This window comes from Poecile atricapillus, chromosome 3 (genome assembly GCF_030490865.1).
Source record: "Poecile atricapillus isolate bPoeAtr1 chromosome 3, bPoeAtr1.hap1, whole genome shotgun sequence".
Classification (NCBI taxonomy): domain Eukaryota; kingdom Metazoa; phylum Chordata; class Aves; order Passeriformes; family Paridae; genus Poecile; species Poecile atricapillus.
The window spans coordinates 86,746,249-86,766,572 of NC_081251.1; the positions used below are offsets into that span (position 1 = coordinate 86,746,249).

General features: G+C 40.0%; 1 protein-coding gene across 1 annotated transcript in view; it reads left to right on the plus strand.

Annotated features, from left to right (window-relative positions):
• Positions 1-20,324, plus strand: part of DAAM2 (dishevelled associated activator of morphogenesis 2) — a 220,246-nt gene that overhangs the window by 49,366 nt on the left and 150,556 nt on the right. The window contains exon 2 of the mRNA XM_058835340.1: positions 17,088-17,290. Within this exon, the coding sequence (XP_058691323.1) occupies positions 17,117-17,290 (174 nt within the window). The 5' untranslated portion in view covers positions 17,088-17,116. The remainder of the gene's footprint in view (positions 1-17,087; positions 17,291-20,324) is intronic.

Sequence of the window (20,324 nt, forward strand, 5' to 3'; positions counted from 1 at the left end):
CCGTACATACTGGAGAAAGGAGCTGGGATACCATTGCGCATTGGCAATCCGCCTTTGCTGCTTCGGGTATCCCACACTCCATAAAAACAGATAATGGCCCAGCTTACGCTGCACACAACAGTAGAAAATTCCTTCAGCTGTGGGACATAAAGCACCACACAGCTATCCCCCATTCAGCAACAGGGCGAGACATTGTCTACTGTGCCCATGGCACTCTAAAATGTATTTTAGAAAAGAAAAAGGGGGAATGTGTGGCAAGACCCCACAAAGTAGAGTAGCCAAAGCCGTCTACACCTTGGACCACCTAACCATTCCAGAGAAGTCCCAGTACACAACGATCATGAATTATTTTCTATCCTTGCAGGTGATGCTCGATCACCTAGACCTAAGGTAATGGTAAAAAACATTATTTTGAATAAATGGGAAGGTGCATGGGACCTCATTACATGGGGACATGGATATGAATTTCTACAGACACCGGAACACAGTGGATAACTCACCAGGTGTGTCCGTCCTGCCCCACATCATGCTCAGGACCAGAGACAATATCCTCATGATGATCCTGCAGCAGATGTTGAGGGGCAATGACTTAAACAACTTGTACACCTGCCACACAGAGAACTGGAATTTCTTGAGATGACAAGTCTGTTTAAGGATTTTATCTATTTATGGACATGAGGGTTTTGCATATTTACATATTAAAATTTACATATTTTCATATTTAAATGTGTGGACTTGACTTGAAAATTTTGAGACAGATTGTTTTCCTGGTTTTTCCTACAGTTCTGAGAACTGTAATATTTCAACTGTTTTTAGAGTTAAATTGTAAATTTATAACCTTTAATCTGTAAGCCTGCAGCATGCCAATTTGATAACTTGTATTGTTAGCAGTTCTGCCTGACAGGTCCTGAGAGTGAATGTTACAACTTTAAAGGTATATGGTGTACATCAGCAACTGAAAAGGGGCTGGGTCTGTAGAATTGAGTTGAAGGCTTCCTTCAAGCTTTTCAAGGCATAGCTTGAGGTTTTTACACAATGCCATGTCTGTCATCTTGCCTGCAGAGGATGCCAGACGCTTCTTGTGTATTTAAAAACACAAAGGAGGAACTGTGGTGGCCTACAGCTGACCTGGAGGCCTTACAGTTATAAATAATCCCAACTTTATAACTGACATGTGATTGATTACATAATTACCTTGCTTATGTAACTCAACCAGTGAGGCCCATTGGAGAGCAGGCCCTGGCCATTGCGGATTCAGGCTGCTATTGGCTGGCTGGCCGGGCTCAACCAATGAGGATTAACCGTACATGCCTTTCGATCTATGTAAGGAGAAGAAGTCTCAATAAAGTGGGCTTTTGTGCATGACCTTTGTGTGTGCTTGTCACTGTCCTGTCTCTGGCACATCATTGTGATGGAAAATTTTAGCACTGTGACCCTAGTGGGGCTGTGCATCCAAAATGCAGGAGGAGAGCCATAAAACAAACTGGCATAAAATAAACTTGCTGATTACATGTTTTCAGACTGACATCCTGAGCTACTTTTGGTGTGTTTATCAAAACATTGTGGTCTTTTGGGTCTGGCTGATGGTGGGAATGAGAACAAGGAAGTGAGAGAAATATATATATGTATGGACTATAATAAAGCTTTGTTTTAAGCCCTCTGTCTTTAAATCTCCTTACTGAAGTGCTTCCTTGGCTAGAAGAAGATAGGAATTGTTGCAAAATCTGTGGTCTCAATGTTCTAATAAATCTAGAGGAAGGGAATTTCTTTTATCTGAATATTTTCAAGCTGGAATGCAAACCGTTTTGCTTTGTCTAGAGGGGACAGAGAGCTGGAACTAAGGTGGGATATTTTGCTACAATGACATTCAGTGAAGTTTGACAGAGGGGGTTGGAGTCTGGGCTGAGGCTGATTCATTATTTTCAGATAGCAAAGTAAGACTCCCATTGAAGTTGTGTATTTTATGCTTTTAGAACTGCATTGGGGGTGATGTGTTTTGTGTCAAAGATTTTGAAAGCCTGGACACATTTACTGTGAAAAAATGCCTTGTGCTGAAAACTAGGGATATGTTACTAAAAGAGTGAAAGAAGCTTAGAATTTTGACTCATATTTCAGTAGTTGAAGTTAAAGTCTATGTTCTACTATTCAAAAAGTGCTATCCATTTTTAACATGGTTATTCATTAGTAACTTGTGAGACCTCAGCTGACCAGCAGAATAGGAGGACAGTGTTTTACTATTTTCCAGTAGTCTGCCTTGGGTTGGGAATACCTGCATGATGTTTGTGGATAGCTAATGCTAAACATCTCATATGGCTATTGAGCAGCTCCTGAATGTTAGTGTGCTGGCATTATCTTATTTCCATGGGGTTGTCTCAGAAGTGACAGGCAGCTGAGAACCAAAGCTATAGCTAGTGAAGACAACCTACAAATAGAAGGAAGAAAATAATATAAAATGTTTCTTTGAAGCCAACTAAAAAGCATGCAGAACAATGACATATCCCAACAACTCTCCATCACAGGGGTGGGGAAAAGTCTGCTTTTTCCTATGTGTCTAGTATTAGTTGTCCCCTCCAGAGACAGTGCTGCTTATCTACTATTGCTCTGTGATAACACTGGAAACCCACATCTAGGTCTTTGCTGGCAGTGGTGATGGGAGTGCAGAATGGAGGGAGCTGAAGGTTGTTGCAGAGCAGTCCATGATGCTCGACTATGCACTCTGGCACTGGCTGGTACGGGTGCAGAAGCTGTGCTCAAGCCAAGAGAAAGAAAACCTTTGACTTTATGCACAGCTCTAGAGCGGCTTCTGCTTAGTGGTATCAGAAGCAGTGACAACTCTGCCCACAATCTCTTTCTAATTTGAGGCAAAGTGTTTGAGCTGTTACACAAAGAATGGAAAAGTACTCCTGGGTAAGGAAAATTTAAGAGAAAACATGGAAGTACAGATGAAACATAAAACTACTACTTACATATAGAATGCATTTCTGTATCTGTAGTCAGGAGACTTTCAGAGTTAGGACTAAGGTTAAAATCTGGCCCCTACTGAAGTTTGTATATGACTTGGAATACATTCCCCAGGAGTCAGGAAATTATGATTTAGGTGCTCTGGATGCTTTGGATTGACTTTGCTAAATTAATCTCAAAAAGGCTTTGTAGGAAATAAAATATTTATGGAGGCTAAATAAATAATGTCAGATGTCCATCTGGCACAATTTCAATAAGGATCGTTTCAACAGAAATTAACGGAGTCTGATTTCTGCTTGGAAAACTGATGTTCTATGAGGTTATGTGTTTCCATCAGAATTAATATGAGTCGATATTGCATGAAGAGGAAACAATATACGGAGTGTATGTTTTTCACTCATCTGGGGTATGAAAGAGTCTTATAAAGTCTCTGTAACCTAATTTGAATAGTATGTTCACCCTGAAATTACTGCCTTAATAAGATGAACAGTTTCTGAGTATGCCTTCCAAAGTCCTTCTGAAGAGAAGGATAAAATGCTTCTCTTTTTTTTTTTTTTCCTCTTTTACCCTTTTCTTTCTTTTTCTGATGACTTTGCCTACATAAATATGATTTTGGGGGGATTCCTTAGCAAAAAATGCTAGTCCAAAATAATTTGCTTTACACAATATAAACACCTGATAGGAAAGAGATTTCCTCTACAGTAACCTCAGCCTAAATATTTGCAGAACTGAGTACAAAGACATAAATTTATTTTCTTGGCTGAACTATTGGCTTATTGATCTGTTGGTATTACCTTCACACCAAGGTCCTTCCACAGCATGCGACTTGCATGTACACCCACAGAGTACAACATCCTTCCATCTAGAAAGCTGATCTTTCCTCTTACCTTTTGCTCTGTTTCTTGTGACAAGTGGTTTCCCCTCTTTTCAGTTATTTAGTAACTCAAGCTCAAATTTTGATCTCAGAGGTACTCCCTCCAACTTAGAGAAATGTTTTCTTTGGTCCGGAGCGGTTGATTAGAAGTTGCAGAGAGAGCTCATTTCCAAGATACTCTAAATGTTGATTTCTCTCTATCAAATGAACAAGACAAAACTCCTTCTCTACGTGAATCCAGATGCAGCATTAAAGTGGGGATTTGGGGTTTTGTTTTGTTTTATTTTGTTTTCACTTGGACATCCACTTTCACACAGAGGTTTCTGAGGTGCTATGAAAATCACTCCTTTAGAGAGCACTTCTACTATGAACAGCTTTCAGGGAAATGGATAACTTGGTGGTCACATGCTGGGATCTGATAATTGTGAGAGTGTTTACCATGTCATCACAATATTGCTATTTAAGTGGAGGTGAACTCTAACTGTAGGAGTACTCTGGTAGATACAGGAAATATGTCCCACAATATTGATATGGATATGAAATGTGCTGTGGGAATTAAGAAGAGTTAATGCTGCCTTTAGTAGGCCATGTAGGACATTATCCACGATGAAGAGAGATGGGACAACTGAATGGTGATCAGAATCTGATTTTATTGTGGGCTATATAAGCTTATATACCATTCTAGGAAGGCTAGTAATTTTTTACTACAGTGATTTGGTTAAACATCATGCAAGCATACAAACAAACTTACACATTTTTGCAATATCTCTTCTACTTGATTCAATCTTCTTGCAGTCTTCAAAGCTCTGTTTGTTCTTGTCAAGGCATCTTGATGATAAATCTCTTACGCTAATCAGGTCCAAAGTACTTTCTGACTTTACAATAGGACATTAATTTTTCTGTATCATACATTTTTTCCTAAAAATGTAGAAAATTTCTGCCTTATTTGAGACCTCAGCATGAACAGGATAATGTAAGACCTTGAAGACCCACTCCTGTCTAAAGAACTGTTTTTTTTCTTGCAAACAAAAAAATGTTCCTTAAAATTACTTCCCACACCAACTCCCCTCTCTAGATGTCTGTTTCTTAATTTGTTTGATTCTTGGGTTATCCCAGTGGAGCTTTTTATGATCAATAGCTGATGACACTGTAAACCCAGCAGTAAGAACATTTCCTGGGCAGTAGCCATGCTTCTTACAGACTATGTTTGACTATTGTTAGGGTATGAACAGAACAAGCACTAGGGATGAGTTCACCCAGAAGAGTATCTCCTTGGTATGGACTCAGTGTTTGCTTTATACATCTGGTAGTTTATCTTTTCAGGGATGTGGAGATGGATACACTTCCTGTACAATTTTCTCTGCTTTAAGCATTCACTACTGTAGTGCAATAGACCCTTTGCTTGTAACATGAATAACTGGGAGAAGGGGAGGAAGTAAAACATGGGAATTCTGTAGTATTAGTGCAATTTTAATCTCAAATTTACTGGTACAACATCCAAAAGTTAAAATTTAGTGATAGGCTTCTGTGTAAATCATTGGGTTACATATAAAGGTTTTCTTCTTGGATTTGCCACCCAGACCAAATTCATGGTTGGTCTTGATTTTTCAGAGCTTCTGACATTTTGCAGTTCCCTCTTATTTTTCTGGCAAAGGTTTTATGAAAATTGAGGTTGCTTGCTTGTTCAAATGGGTTTCTGGGCAGGAAAAGGGGCAAATGCTGCTGCTTCTTGTTACAGGAAAGATTTTGGTACTGATTGTCTGTGGCTCTTCTTCAATTAGTAGAAAATGGGGGTAACAGCAATTTCAGCCTTTCTTGCAGTGAGGCATGTTCTTGCACATGACCAGGGCAGCAGAGCCAAGACCTCAACTTGTACAAGGCAATGTAGGACTGCTTATTGTGTTTATTTGTATGTATTCCATCCATAAATTTAATATATGAAATAAAAATTATTGATTTAAGTAAGTTTTAAATACATCCCTTCCAAAGCGTGAGGCAAAACAAACTGCAGCAGGTGATGATTTGGATAAAATCCTGTATAAGCTGTCGAATAAGTCAGTGCTATACAAAACTAGAGACAACAAGCAGTTATATTGGTACATGTTCTGCAAAGACATGTATCATTGGACATAATAATATTTGTAGCCCTCAGGGGATAAACATGTTCCTTCTCCAACAGAGAGTAGGTTTCTCTTCTGTTTGTATACAATGGGCCTTCTTTATGAGTCATGTCTGAGAACTATGAATTCAGATGAAGTGGTAGTTTAAAAGCAGGGTTGGTTGTTTTGTTGAATTTTTAGAGGGTTTTTTTCCAGTTGTGTGCCAGCTGTATTGGGGACCTAAGGGAATTTTATACTGCAATCTGTTTTTCTGTGGAGTGTGCTTCAAACTGTGTCAACAAGCTACAAGTAGATTAGGCTCAGAAGCTAAAAGAACTTGCTCTATTTTCAGGCTGTTGATTTGCTGTAGACACTTAAAAGTCCGGAGATGACTACCCAAACATTTGCTGCAGCTTCTTGGCAGTTTTCTTTGGATACCTGAGCAGACATTTAAAAATTACCTATCCTTGTGAAAGGACAGCGTGTTAGATGTTAGTTACAGTTCTAGGAAGTCTTAGATACACTTCAGAACTTAAACATTTCTTAATCATGAGCCTTAAAGGGCCTTAATGTGGACATGACCTCTCGCCATGAGAATCTGGGAGACTAGAACTAGCTATTGGCAGTTCAAGGATGGAAGGAGGGAGGGCTGACAGTTGGCACAGGCACCACACTCTTGTGTATCAAATGCTCTAGACCACATGGACAGGCATTGCTTTGTAGATAAGAACTCACTCTTGTGCATTTTAAGGGAGGCCTCCTTGTCCCTCCTTTTACTACACTCTTTTCCACATAATGCTCTCGGCCAGGGCACCCACTGACCACGCAAGGAAGGTGGCTGGTTTTAGGCAGCACTTTCTTCTTAGGCCCTCATAACTGATCGCTACCTGTGTCACTCAGAGCACCAGTTCTATAGAATTTTACTGAAATGTAGAGGAAGGCTTCTTCAGTCTAATACAATGAAACAGCCCCAAAACCTAAAGCAGTACATCATGCCTCTGAAACCAGCCTTCAGTGTTGGTGTGAAATCTCTTGAAAATATTGCAGCAGCCAGAAAATATATTTTATCTGGATGTCACTTAAAATTACACACAGAAAACAACCCAAAATCTTTGAACAAAACCCTTTCCAAATATCCATTCTTCATGAAGACAGGTTAAAAGTTCAGCAGTTTCATCAAGCTTCTGGCTTGGAGTTCAAACCTACTTGCGTAATGTTGAGGTTTGAGGGCATTGAACCCAGAGTATCCCTGCTCAGAACATTAAAGAAAAATAAAAATGCTGGAATAAAATGCTGTATATGACCTTTTCTTAACTTGATTTTCTACAGGGAATTTATTTTTGGTGCCAAATTGACAACTCTGCAATCTGAGTAGTTTAAAAAGCAGGTATATAGAATCAATCACATTTTGACCCTGTCTGTGCCTTCATCTATGGGAACCACCTCCAAGATGGAGCAAGCATAAAAACCCTGAGGCCTATTCCCTTTGTGAATGCATTTAGTGGCTGTTTCTTCCATTAGTGGATCACTAAAGAAGGCTTTTAACCATCATCCACAGTGGTGGCTTTTCGGTCTATGGAACTGAACTGAGAGCCATCATTTTTATTATGTACGGGTTTGCAGGGACACATTGAAGCACACTGTGCTTCAGCTGGGGCACTAAGGAGGAAAGTGGCAGCTCTTCAGCCTGGAACCTAGCTTACTCATGTGGCACTGATGAACACTAGTTTTGAAGAAATTCAGTGCCACCCACAAAAATCAGGTAAAAGTCCAAATGGCTTCTGTGTTGAGTTTTTCCCCATTTTCTGTAAAGACTGAATTGCTTTTTCCAGTGTGTAACATTTAGGAAAATTTTACCAGTGCAGGTAATTGATTTACCTGTCAATAGTGAAGACAACACTTGTACACCTACATCTGTGGTTAGTTTCCAGTGGTTATAATCAAGGCATATTTCTAGTGAACTTGAGTTTTAATGTCTTCTAGTGGCCCTGATCAGAGTGTTAGAATAGAAATCAATTTTTTATGCTATGATGGCATCAGACAACAGATGAAATTTTATTCTAGCAATTTAATAAGAAAAGAGGATTTCACATGGAAATAAGGAGTTAGGGAGGACGTAGTTGGACCTTTACCATTTGTTTGTTTTTCTTGGAGCACCCTAGCAGTTCTTACAGAGTACTCTCTCAGCAGAGGCACTCTAATGTCCTCAGCTGCTTGTTTTGTCTGGGACATTCAAGCAGCCAGGATAACGACAACAAAGGCAACATTTCGACTCCCAAATCCCTTGGCAAAATTGTTACATCATGTCTGGAAATAACTGGGCAATGACAGAATGGAAAAATTACAGGGACTCAAACAAGACAGGGACACTCTTAGTAAATGGGGTTTTGTGTGTTCATTCTTCTGAGCATGGCAGCTATTAGTGCTACTGGGAAACTCTGGATTTACTTTCTTTGTAACTAAACCCCACTCTTTCCTGTAGAAATATTGGAGAGATTTAAAGTTTCTAGATAAAGCTTTAGTACTAATCTAAAGTGCTAATGTGCTTTACTAGTATTCCTGATTAGAATAGAGGAATAGAGTGGGACACCTTGTTCTACAGATCACTCAATCCTTGGCTTCTTTCCTGAGATGGTCAAAAATGTGCTCTGGGGTAGGTATGGATATTTCATCCTTGGTACTTGGTCTTATTGGATAAAACTGACAAACATTACTGATTTGAGTCAGTGTCATATAATGATTTTAAAGGCATTTCTTACCATAAGACCTGTAAAAGGCACAGGAATTAATCTTACTGTAGAGGAAAATAGTTGTCTTCTGCACTGACAATGAAGAAGTGATATACTGGTTCTGGCTGCCAGTGTGTGTGTCTGCTTAACTGATGTCATCATATTTAATCTTTAGTCTATGCTTTCTTATCTTGAATAAAAGCTTCATCTTGCACTTCAACTTCCACAGCACTTTTTTCTGAAATTGCATCACTGCATTGTACCCATGACCAAAAGAAAGTAAATTGAGGATCTAACTTGGGCTCTGCTGTCCAGGTCTGTAGCTTCTAGAAAAGTAATTTCAGACCCACTCTGCTGAGTGGCACAGACAAAAACTGGGATTATAGCCTTGTCCTGAATTCATGGCCCTAGAGTTACAGTACAATTTTGTCAAGCCTAAGCTGTGGTGGTCATATCACCATTCAGAAATGTTAAAGATGAATAGATTTACTTGTATATAAATGAGATGCAAGAATATAATTAGGACTCAGAATTTGGTGTCTAGGAGGACAGATTAGTTTTGACCATGCACATTTCTGTGTGAAGTCATAGTTATAGGACACTATGACATAGTTATAGTATCTTTACAAAAATAAAATAACTTCTTAGCAAGTAAAAGAGTGAATGGATTATCTGGTCAGCTCAGTTAAGCATAGAAAATTATTAATCCATACATCATTAAAGGGTGGGAAAATAGCTGTAAAGAAATACTGAGTTATTACTAGCCAGATTCATGACACTGACTTTAACTGCTTTTTTGCTCTCTTGGCTTTGTATTTTGAATCTTGACTGTGTTTTTTTAAATGGTTTTCCTATCAATACAATTTGGATAGATTAATGATTAGGAGGAATACAAGGAACCTGCAGGTATATTTTTTTCAGTTTTCTTTTGTTTGGTTGTTGGGTTTTTTTGTTTATTTTTCTGTAGAGTTATTTTTTCCCTCATTCTTAGGTGAAGGCAGAGAAAGTGTTGCAACTCAGTATTCCAGAAGAGACATTTCCTACAGTCCTTTAGCTTTCTTTTTGTTGTTGTGTGTTGATAAGTTGGTATCAGGTGAGACGTAGTGGATTTGTGGGTATTAATGGACTAACATTAGTGGTCATTAGTCACCCAGCACATCCTGAGCATCCTTAAAGTATTAAAAATAAAGATATTTTTGACAGACATGTTGCAGTGAGTGGGTTCATGGATATAGTTACACCTGATAGTCTTCAAATAGTCCTTTTCTCTTATCTCAGGACTTATTTCTGAGGCAAATAAGTGAATAAAAATGAAACAAATACATACATATATATATATGTATGTGTATATATATATATATATATATGTATATATGTATACATATACAAAATAGGAGAAAATCTTTAGGTCTGTGGAATGCTTTGGAATTATCAACCACCTCAGTTTTAATGGGAAGTTGTGTAAAACAAACCAGAAGTGAGTTTTTGGACTGTCTTGCAAAGTCCTTATAAATCAAGACCTCTGCACTCTTGTTTCAGTGTGTTGGGGGAAAGAAAATCCGTGAACTGGCTTCAAAATGCACAGAATTATTTGAACTGCCCTCTCTCCTGTGGTGGAAACTGTTAAGTGTGGGCCATGGCTGACTGGGGTTGAGTAGCCATTGCTGCACAGGACCCTGTTTCTTTTCAGATCACATCCAGTGATCTGTTGATTTGTTTTGGGTCCAGTGCCTTCCTACCCAACATAGCGGGCAGATGTCCATAGATCTTCAGGAAGCTTCCCTGAAAAATACGTTTTTAACCTTGTGGATTTTAAATGATTGGGGGTTTTTCTTGCTGTTTTGTATGCTGCAGACTGGGAGGCTCCTTAGTACTATGACAAATCCAAATGGAAAGAGTTGGGTTATTATTACACATGCAACAGTGTTTGTCTGCTTCCTTTCCCCATCCCCCATGCTGCAATTGCTTTGTAGTGCATCTGACATGTGACATGTTACATGTGACATACATGTAAAATTCCCATGGTAATTAAATCATGCCATGAAACTCATCATTTCACCATCTGTGTAGCAGAAGCAATGTGGTCCAGGGAACTGAGCATAGGATCAGTATGAAGCCCTTTCCCTTTATCCAGTGTTATTCAGGCAGTTTTGAGCACAGTGCTTATCTTCCGCATTTCATCATCAATAAGTGATGTAGGGAGCTGTTTTAATACCAGGAAGGTCTCATGGTTTATTACTTAATAGTTGAATAATACAGAGTTTTAACTTGGACTTCGGGGTTGTGGGTGAGTTGGTTTGTTTTCTAAACCAGTCTGAATTCAGATTTCTTTCTACATTAGTGATCACACATTACATGTATATGTTTTATCCTGCCACAGACAAAGAGAGAGAAATTACAGGGAAATGGAAATTATTAACTTTAATTCCTTTCCTGTTAGCATAAACTTGTGTGGACAGTGATTCATCATCATACATTTAGTCCCTTGCTCCCCACTCACATGAGAGCTATGGCTATATCCACTGGCATCATGTGTCTGTTGATGATAAGCAGAGATACAGCTCTGAAAGTGTTTACCATTAATGCTTTCTTATCTTGTGAACTGTTTTTGCATGACTGTGTGTGTTTAGTTACCCACGGAGTTCTCTTTTTCCCTTTCTCCAAAGGTCATGATACAAAAATAATATTCTCTATTTTAGTTACAGTATGCTCTAGCTGTTGTGTTGAAGGACAGAACAGTGAGATAAAAACTACAATAATCAGCTCTCTTGCACAGGAGAGCTGTTGGCAGAGCAGTTGTTTCAGATGTCTTCCTGATAGTGGAATGTTGCTTATTTAGCATATGTTGGCATGAAAATTACAATCTCTGATATGAGAATGAAGAGTGAGGCTTATGAAACAATTTAGAAAGCAATTGAAAGGGGATCCTCATGTGCAGTTAGCATGGATCTGATCCCATGTGGCTAAAACTTCTGATAAGGATTGGAAAAATTGCATTTGCTAAATTATGTTTGGTCACTGGGCCAAAGGGTTTAGAAATGAACACATATGCCCTGTCAGAGGAAGAGGATGTTGTTATAATTAGACCTTGGGCAAAGTTCCAGGCTGTGACTCCTGACCTGAGCTGAACCACAGATGGGGCTGGGAAGCAGGAGAGAGATTTCTATGAGGAGCAGGTGTGTGGTTGGCTGTTGAAATGACAGCAACTTGTTTGTGTTGTGCAAAAGGGCAAAACATTAGAACTGAGAAGAGCTATGGGAGGGAGTTATGTGTAATAGCGGGATTCTCTCCAGGTAGAGATTTCCTATTGATTCTTACTGGGGGTATATATATAGAAATACATAATTGCACATGTTTCATTTTCACTTGCCTGAAGTTGAGAGGCAATATAACTTTTATTAGAAGAAAACCCTCCACCTTTTGTTATTTTCATAATTTTTTATGTCAGCTTTGCTATCAGTTACTACTCAGAGAAATGAAAGTTGCTCTTTTCTTCATTTTCTTTGTTGTCTCCCACCCTCCTCATTATTTGGAAGCACATATTTCCCAGATTTGATTCTTGACAAAGGAAAGGCAAAAGAGAGAGAAAGGAAAGGAAAAGTTTATTAACTTGGAGGTAATTAGAAGATGGTTTTTTTTAAATCACCAACAAAAATCAAAAAGTTTCAATTAGTTATTAAATATCATAAACACTGCAACTTACAGAATCAGAATCAGTAGATTCTGAAGGACATCTACTTCACTGGAAGGCTTAATCTTTAGAGAGACAGTGCTCCAACTTAGAAATTTCATTCATTCATTCATTTGTTCATTCATTCATTCATTCATTCAATTCTAAAATAGCTGTGGTGGATACTTCTGTAGGAGTCCTCAACTGTTCTTATTTTGAAAGCATCTAGACACCTCACCTATCCATACAATTACAGTGTGGAAGCAATACAGAAGTGTGCTGGTTTTGCATTAATTGACATTTGGTGAGGAGGGAAGAAGCCACCCATGGGTATGATTTTTCTGGGAGGGGCAACTAAGAGCTTCCTCTGTGCCTAGCAAAAAACATTAGCTGGCTAGCTCTGAGAATTGACAACCTATTGAACAATTTAGAAGCTGGGTCCGCCTCTGTGAGATTCACATTTTAAATACAGGCAAGCCTGGGAAATCTCTGTCTTGGCTTCTGGCTCTTGAAGAGGCTGACCCAGCGTGGCCTGCACAGCCAGGCTGGACCAGGCCAGCCCCATGCAGCCTGGCCAAGATTTTCTGCCCCCTGAGGGGAGGTGAGGGGGCTGCAGAGCCCCTCACTGGGGTGCCCAGTGGGGCCCGTCCTGGTGGGCAGCTGGGGCCCCTTCCCAGCGGGGCCAGGCCCCTTCCCAGCAGAGCACACCAGTAGTTTTTCCAGCGGTATCACTGGGCCAGGCCAGCCAGAGGTTCTGTCAGCACTGGGGCTGGCCCTGAGGCCAGGAGCAGCTGGGGCCCAGGAGTCGCCACTGCCGGCCTGGTCTGAGAGAGGCCACATGGTCGGGACTGTGGGGCCAAAAAATTGGCGCCACTGGGACAACAGTAGGCAGCCGTTGCCGCCTCAGCATGTCTTGCAATGAACTTTGTTTAGCCACGAAGGACAAAAATGGCAGCAGCAGTTTTTCTTGTTTTCGATGTTCCACATGAAGAAAAATGCTGATTGGAGCTGGCAGCCGGCACGGCTCACACGGTGTCGGCAGAGACCACGTGAGCAGCAGTGAGAAGCACAGCGAGTGATCTCCCTGATGCACAGACTGGATGAGATCAACCTTTTACCACTGCAGAACTCAATGAAACAAACTGTTTTCAGTTGATAAAGCTTGAGAACAAATGAACCTACAAACAGCGATTCTCTTCAGAAAATTCTCAGGCAAAGGAAGGGGTGAAGACACATAAGGAAAAAAACATGGGACACTGAGGTCAGTAAAGGAGGAGTCAAATTCTAGTTAGGAGGGGATTGAGGAGATGCCTTTGTCTTGGGCTGAAATTCTCTTTGTAATATATAGTGAAGAGATATTTTTGATATATCAGACTTTGTTTATTCTCTGTAATTTGTGAAGCACATGGAGGGATGCAGCATTCACCCACAGCCCATGCAAAAAGGGCACTCATGCTGGAGCATATGGATGCTGAAAAGCTGTAATCCAATGAGATGCTTGAACAGAGAGAGATGAGAAACTTTGTGCCAAAGATAGAAGAAAAGCCTCTGTTCCCAGAGATAAAAGAAGAGAACTTTGGGTTTTATTTTTATGCTAGAACAGCTCATCCCTAAAATAGTAACCCATAAGTTGAAATGGGCCATTCATTGAAAACAGCTTTGGGAAAGCTGCAAGGCATGGGAGGGACTTTCACAGTGTGAACAGATTTTCCTTTCCCAGGCAGCTGATTTGCTGTGACATTGAAACCACAAGAGAACTATTTCTTGTGGAGAAGTCTCCATGGCATAGCGAGAGAAACTCCTCTTCCTACAAGAACTGATGAAAGACTATTGTAGTGGTGGTAACTGATTGAAAATTCCAAGTTTTGTCTCTGTGTTGTCCATGGGAAAGAAACAAGGCTGTGGACAGGGGAGAGGTGGTTGGAAGGTTTTATTCTCTTTCTTCCTGTTTTGGTTTTTTTTTTGCTTGTTTTTGGTTTTTTTTGTTTTTTTGTTTTTAGTTCTGCAATAAGGTTTTCCTTTGTACCTTTGAAGTTTTGAGCCTGCTTTATGCTCCTCCTAATTCATATCTCACAGCAGGAAATGAGTACATACTTTAGTAGGTGCACTGTCAATTTTAGCCAGCACTGAACCCACTACAAGAAGTGTTATTTTATCCCTTTATGTTAGTATGAACTTCATGCCTGCTGCCTATAGATGGACCTGGAAAATGCCAGTGTTATGAGTATGAGTTGTGCAATGGAATGATGCTTTGTGAAAGCAAGCTTAATGTTCATGTGGGTTCCGCACACTTTTGCAGAGTAGTAAAAATGAAATAGAAGTGAAATTGAGTTTCACAAGTGTGGATCCCAAGGAACTGCAGATTCTGTAAAAAAACAGACTAGAATTAGCTTGTGTATTTCTCAGCATTATGGATGAAGAAAGCCTGGAGACTGACAGCCTCTCAGATGAACTTGCTTAAGATGAAGGCCAAGTTATGTAATTCCAGTGCAGAACAACATGTGGTATCCAGATCAGGCCTGTACTAACCCTGTAGAAAATGCTGAGCTTCACATCCATTCACCTAGTACTCATTTCCTGATAAGGTACCTCTTGGCAAAGTTTATACCAGAGTCTTGACCTGAGCTCATAAAGGAGGATGTTATGGTCCTATCACTCCAAAGGCTCAGCCAGTTTTTCCAAGGAGGATTCATTTTCTATGCCCCAGAGAATGCTGGTCCTTTGATGGTTGTTAAGGAAGCCTTTAGACAGTGGGACAGAGCTTAGTTACAACTAAATTGATGCAAATGTAGTTGTACTGCATGTAAATCAGGTTTGTCTCATTGAATTTAGTTCCTTCCAATAAAGAGTTTTGTCCAACTAATTGGTTTTAATCTTAGTCTTGACCAGACCGCCAAAAAGGGCATTGCACTTGGAATAATAATACTTGAGAAGATGGTCTGTAGTGTACAAGTTTAATTTCCAAGGCTCTTTTGTGAAATGTTTTAGCAACTGAATCCCTTAAGTGTCCACTATTCAGAGGAAAGAGAAATTGCTATGCGCAACATTGTGATAGACTTGGGAGCATTTTGGTTTTGCTGATTGAAGCTGTGTAAAAGACCAGTTCAGTTTTAAGTTGACCTTCATCATCTCCTAGTGAAGCCCAGTGTTTTTATGAATGGGCTTTTGAAGCCAGCAACATCCTGCCCTAGTGAATCCTGCTGGGACATACCACCCTTTGCAGAGATGAGATGAGATGAGGTGACGTGACATGACGTGACATAAGACAGTGTGTTTTTACCAGCTTGTTTTCCTTTCAGCTACATGAGAGTTGCAGCTGATGCCCCTCCAATGCGTAAGAGAATGTGCTAGATAAATTTATCACAGCACAGAGTAAGGCAGGTGATTCCTGCCAAGCACATAGAGGTTTGGGTGGTTTGGGCATTTCTTTGGTTGTTGTTTGTTGCTTAGGTATTTCTAAAGCGAGCATGCCAATTTCTGCACAAAACATACTTGGAGAGCTCTGTATGTTAAGTCCCACTATGCACCTGCTGTCCTGAAGGTGCTTTTCCTTGCACAGCTACTCAGTCTCTGTGAGAGTTCTGGCAAGCAAACAGACTAAAGCACTGTAGGGCAGGTTAGGGCAGCAGCTGCTCTGATGAAAAAGCTCAGCTGTGTTGTTGCTGATACAGCATCCAGCATCCTGTGGTTCAGTTCACCTGCCGCCTCTCTCCTGCTCTCCTGCCCTGTGACCAAGGAGAGCGGCTTCACAACAAGCTTTAATTATTTACTCTCTCAGGATATGGCTTATTCTGCAGATTAAGTGAAAAACTGAAGTCCTTAAAAATATAACATAAATAAGCCCATGAGCTGTCAAAAAACAGGTCCCTTAAAAGGGCAAAATATGTGTCTCTCTGTGCACTGCACATATCCCTCTTTTCAAACTGCTGGAGACTTCCTGTTTGGATGGGCTGCTCACAATCAGTGTTGTGTGGTAGTGAAATCAGTCACTTCCCAGCTTCTCCTTCAGGCCTCCTTCTGCCTCTCTTTATACTCCTGATACCAAAGCCCTTCAAGACAGGGATCAAGACCCTATGAAGATGAGATCTGGCAGCTCAAATGTAAATCTGAAGACATCCATTAGCACTGTGCTATTTCTTCCCTGAATACACAAACATGTGTTTGAAAATGGGATGAGCAAAATGGTCCTACAGTGATAGTCCTGGCCATGAAAATGAATGTGTGGTGGTCTGGCTCTGCAGTGGTGGAAGATTGATGTCTGCTTCATTGTTTCATTGTTCATTTAATTTTAATCAAATGGGATGCCTTCAGAAGATTCTTCCATGTGTTCTGGGTAAATACTCCCATACATGCCTTTTTCCTTCTGATAGTTTATTTCCTTTATCGTAGTAGTGACACAAAGGCCAATACCAGCATTCTGTGGTATTGTGTAAGCATTCAGCCTTGGCTACTGAGCATTGCTGATAAATCTACCTGCTTGGAAAGTCCACAGTGAGTTTGTAAAACCTTTTCAGAAAAACTGGGAGAAGTGATTCTACACTGCCATGGAAGAACATGTTAATACCATACAAAGGCCTAGCTACCTTATCTAGCTTGAGTGTTTATTTTGCTCTTTTGGGTATCAGATCCTTCTGTCCTCTTCCATTTGTTACTCCAGTGACAGTCATTGTAACTGCACAGAGCTGCACAGATTCAGCAGTCTTTTTTATCATCTGATGTCGGTTGATTTTGTTTTGGTTTTTTTTTTCCTACAGAACATGATCAGAAGATAGCACCATACACCATGATCATGGCCCCCCGGAAGAGGAATCGTCATGCACTGGGGTTTCTTTGTTGTTTTGGAGGTAGCGACCTCCCTGAAATCAATCTCAAGGACAATAATCCTCTCCAATTCCTTGAGTTTTCTGTCCCAATCCCACCAGCAGAAGAGCTCAATGCCAGATTCACCGAACTTGTGGTAAGTTTCTGCTGACAGACTGATATATTTATGAGGTGGATGAACTCTTCCCTTTAAAAGAGGAATAAGAGGACTTAAGGGATATATTAGAGAAAAGCTTCTTCTGAAGCTTTTAAAAAACCCTTTCATTCTTTCATGACTAGTTGGACTTTCATGACTTTCATGACTTGGTAGGAGAAAGGTGGTAAACAACAGGATGGATGCTGAGTGGCACAGTATAAATACAACAAAATGTTTAGATGTGCTTATTTATTCTCATTGCACTATGTAGGATTCGGCATAGTAGAAGGAACCTCTCAAGTTCTCTAGAGAGAGCTGACAGTTGCTTTCTTGTTTACAACTTTGGGATAAAATCTGCTGTATAATGTAGTGCAGTGGAAAATCTTAGGGTTTGCAGATCTATAAAATGAGGACTATTTGGTTTTATTGATGAGTAGCATTCTGCTGATGAGGTATAAGGACCGGGTGACCATGCTAATTATGTTTCATCACACAGCTGCCATTGAATCATGAAATGGTACTGTTGCAGCAACAGCCATAAACAAGAAGAGTAGGAATTATTTCAGATGAATTTTGCTGTTTGCTTTTGTAGTAAATGTTGCAGACTCCGGGAGCCAGACAGTTGCTTTTCATGTCTGGCATTAAATGACTTCACTGTCTTTGTCTTCTTGTTCAGCCTGAATGCAAAACATAGGCAGAGGTCATAGGGCTGGGTTGTTTTGCAAACCGTGTCATAAAGGTGATGCTGATTTGATGCAGCTGATTAGGTTTCTCATTACCATTCTCAGACTGGAGCTTAAGTGAAGTGTGTTATCTGTAAGTGTGTATATGCCTGAGGAGTGCAACTGAGGTGAGGAATAGAACAAAAAGTACTGGATCTCAGCATTAGAGGAATTTGCCAGTAGTCTTTCTATGTTACACTTGTAACATTAGCCCAGTAAGTTATTGTCCATGACCATAGCTTTAAATTGCTATAGCAATGAAAAGAACCATGTAATTTGCATATGCAGTTGAAGGTTAGTATATAGGCAACTATATAGTATGTCATATCAAATACAGGGACTGTTGTATTTGACAAACAGAAGTTTGTCAGATCAGTGGTCTGACAACCTAGCCCAGACTTCAGGTTCAAGATGGGGTCCAAAGCAGATGGTTAGGGAAAAACATAAGGTGTTATAAGATTATAAGGTATGGCTATAGGGTGGTCTTTTCCAATCTTCTTACAGTTTTCAGCTCAAGGACTTCCTCAGTCAAAAGTTGCATTCTGTATACATAGTAAATTGGTATGGATTTCTTTTCCATTAACTTTACACTTCCCCTTTTCCCATTAGCATTTTCAGTATTCTGTGGCAGGGGCATAGAAAAGAGTCAGTAGGATTTGCAGCTGTTTCAGGAAGAATAATGTGTGCAGCAGAAGAGTCTACTTGTTTTAATCTAATTTTCAAATGGAGAATTTTCTCTTATGGAGATACTTCACAAAACTCTGGTCTATATTTAGGTCAATTTTCTTTTTATGTAAGACTACTTGAGTCCCTCTTCGAAAATGCAGCTGACTGTGGAGAATTCTGCATGGTGATGGGTATTGCTCAAGAGTAAGAGTGTAACCTGTAGTCTGCTCTGCTAACAGTTTATTTCTGGATGCTGCTTAACTGTTGGTTTTCACATGCAAAGCTCAAATTTCTGTATCAAAGTTCATCTCTCTCCAATACCAAGATCCACTGAAGCATTCAATCTAGTCTTTCTGAAGACATCACCAACAGATGTGCTTTGCTCCTGAACTTGTCTTGCTAAACCTTGAACTTGTTTACCTTTGGATCATAGTGAAAGACCTGCTTGAGTTGCTGCTGGGCTTTTGCTTACTGAGAAGGTTATCAGTTTTATGAGGAGTTTGAGAGTTTGTGGTGGCATTAATGATGCTTTTAACTTCTAGTTTTATGTCTGGCAAATACTGGTGTTCCGTGTGCTTGCTTGTGGCAAAACAGCTCACAGCTGCCTTATGCAAGTCTATTAAAAATTATCATTTATAATGTTTCTGGTGCAAAATTTAATGACAAATATATGTGATGATCTGTAAAAATTTTTGGCCCCAGTAGTCTGAGAGTTGTTGTTTATGTTATAACTTATTAAATGTGCTGACAGCTTGTATCTGGCATATGCACTTCAAACAAATGAAGCCATTGAAATGAAAACAGATAATTTTCAGTTCTTATGTTTAGCGATAGCCAGCCATCATTGCATGGGAAGTGAGCTGAGGGAGAGAAGTGCTGTTTTTCAGAAGGGTAATAGTGTACATCACACATTTTATAAAGTAGACAGCTAGGATGGCAGTGCATGTCTATATGAGTTCCTGATTAGACAAGTAACACGAGAGCAGTTAAGGGCTTTATGTGCAAGAGAACCTGAGCTGGAAACTGGGCTGGCAAAATGCAGACTTTGCCTAGAAGGGCTGGTTTGTCCACAGGCCTGGATTAATGCCTGTTCTATGAGACACTAAAATAAAAACAGGCTACATCTGTATTGACAGCTCAGATGAGATTTTAATTGGATTAGAAAGATTCAGTCTGTAAATGCACCAGTGTAAATCAGTGACCTGGAAGTGACTGAGAGCTCTGTGTGCTAGTTCCCTGCTGCTTATCTGTTAGAGTCCAGTCTGGGTGCACTTGTACTATATAAAAACCAGATTTGAGTGTAAAGCCTTTTGACCCAAATCCCCAAGTGAAATTATGACATAGATCTGTAGTAAGAAGAGCATTTGTGTTAGCTCCCTGAAGCAGGCCCAGGGGGGGTAGAGCATCATCTTGCCATCTGCTCTGCAAAGGGTATAATGAAACATTGGTGTGGTTGAATGAATTTTTAAAAGCCTTATTTTTTCCGTTGTTGCAGTTAAAATCTGGGGCATTTTCCCATGGATGAGTTAGTGATAAGAAAAACTGAGCATAGCTGTGCTGGAGAGGTCTCCCTTGTGATGAATTTTCCAATTCATTAAATACTCAGTTTCTACCTTTCTGAGGAAAATGGCATTTTGAGGACCAGG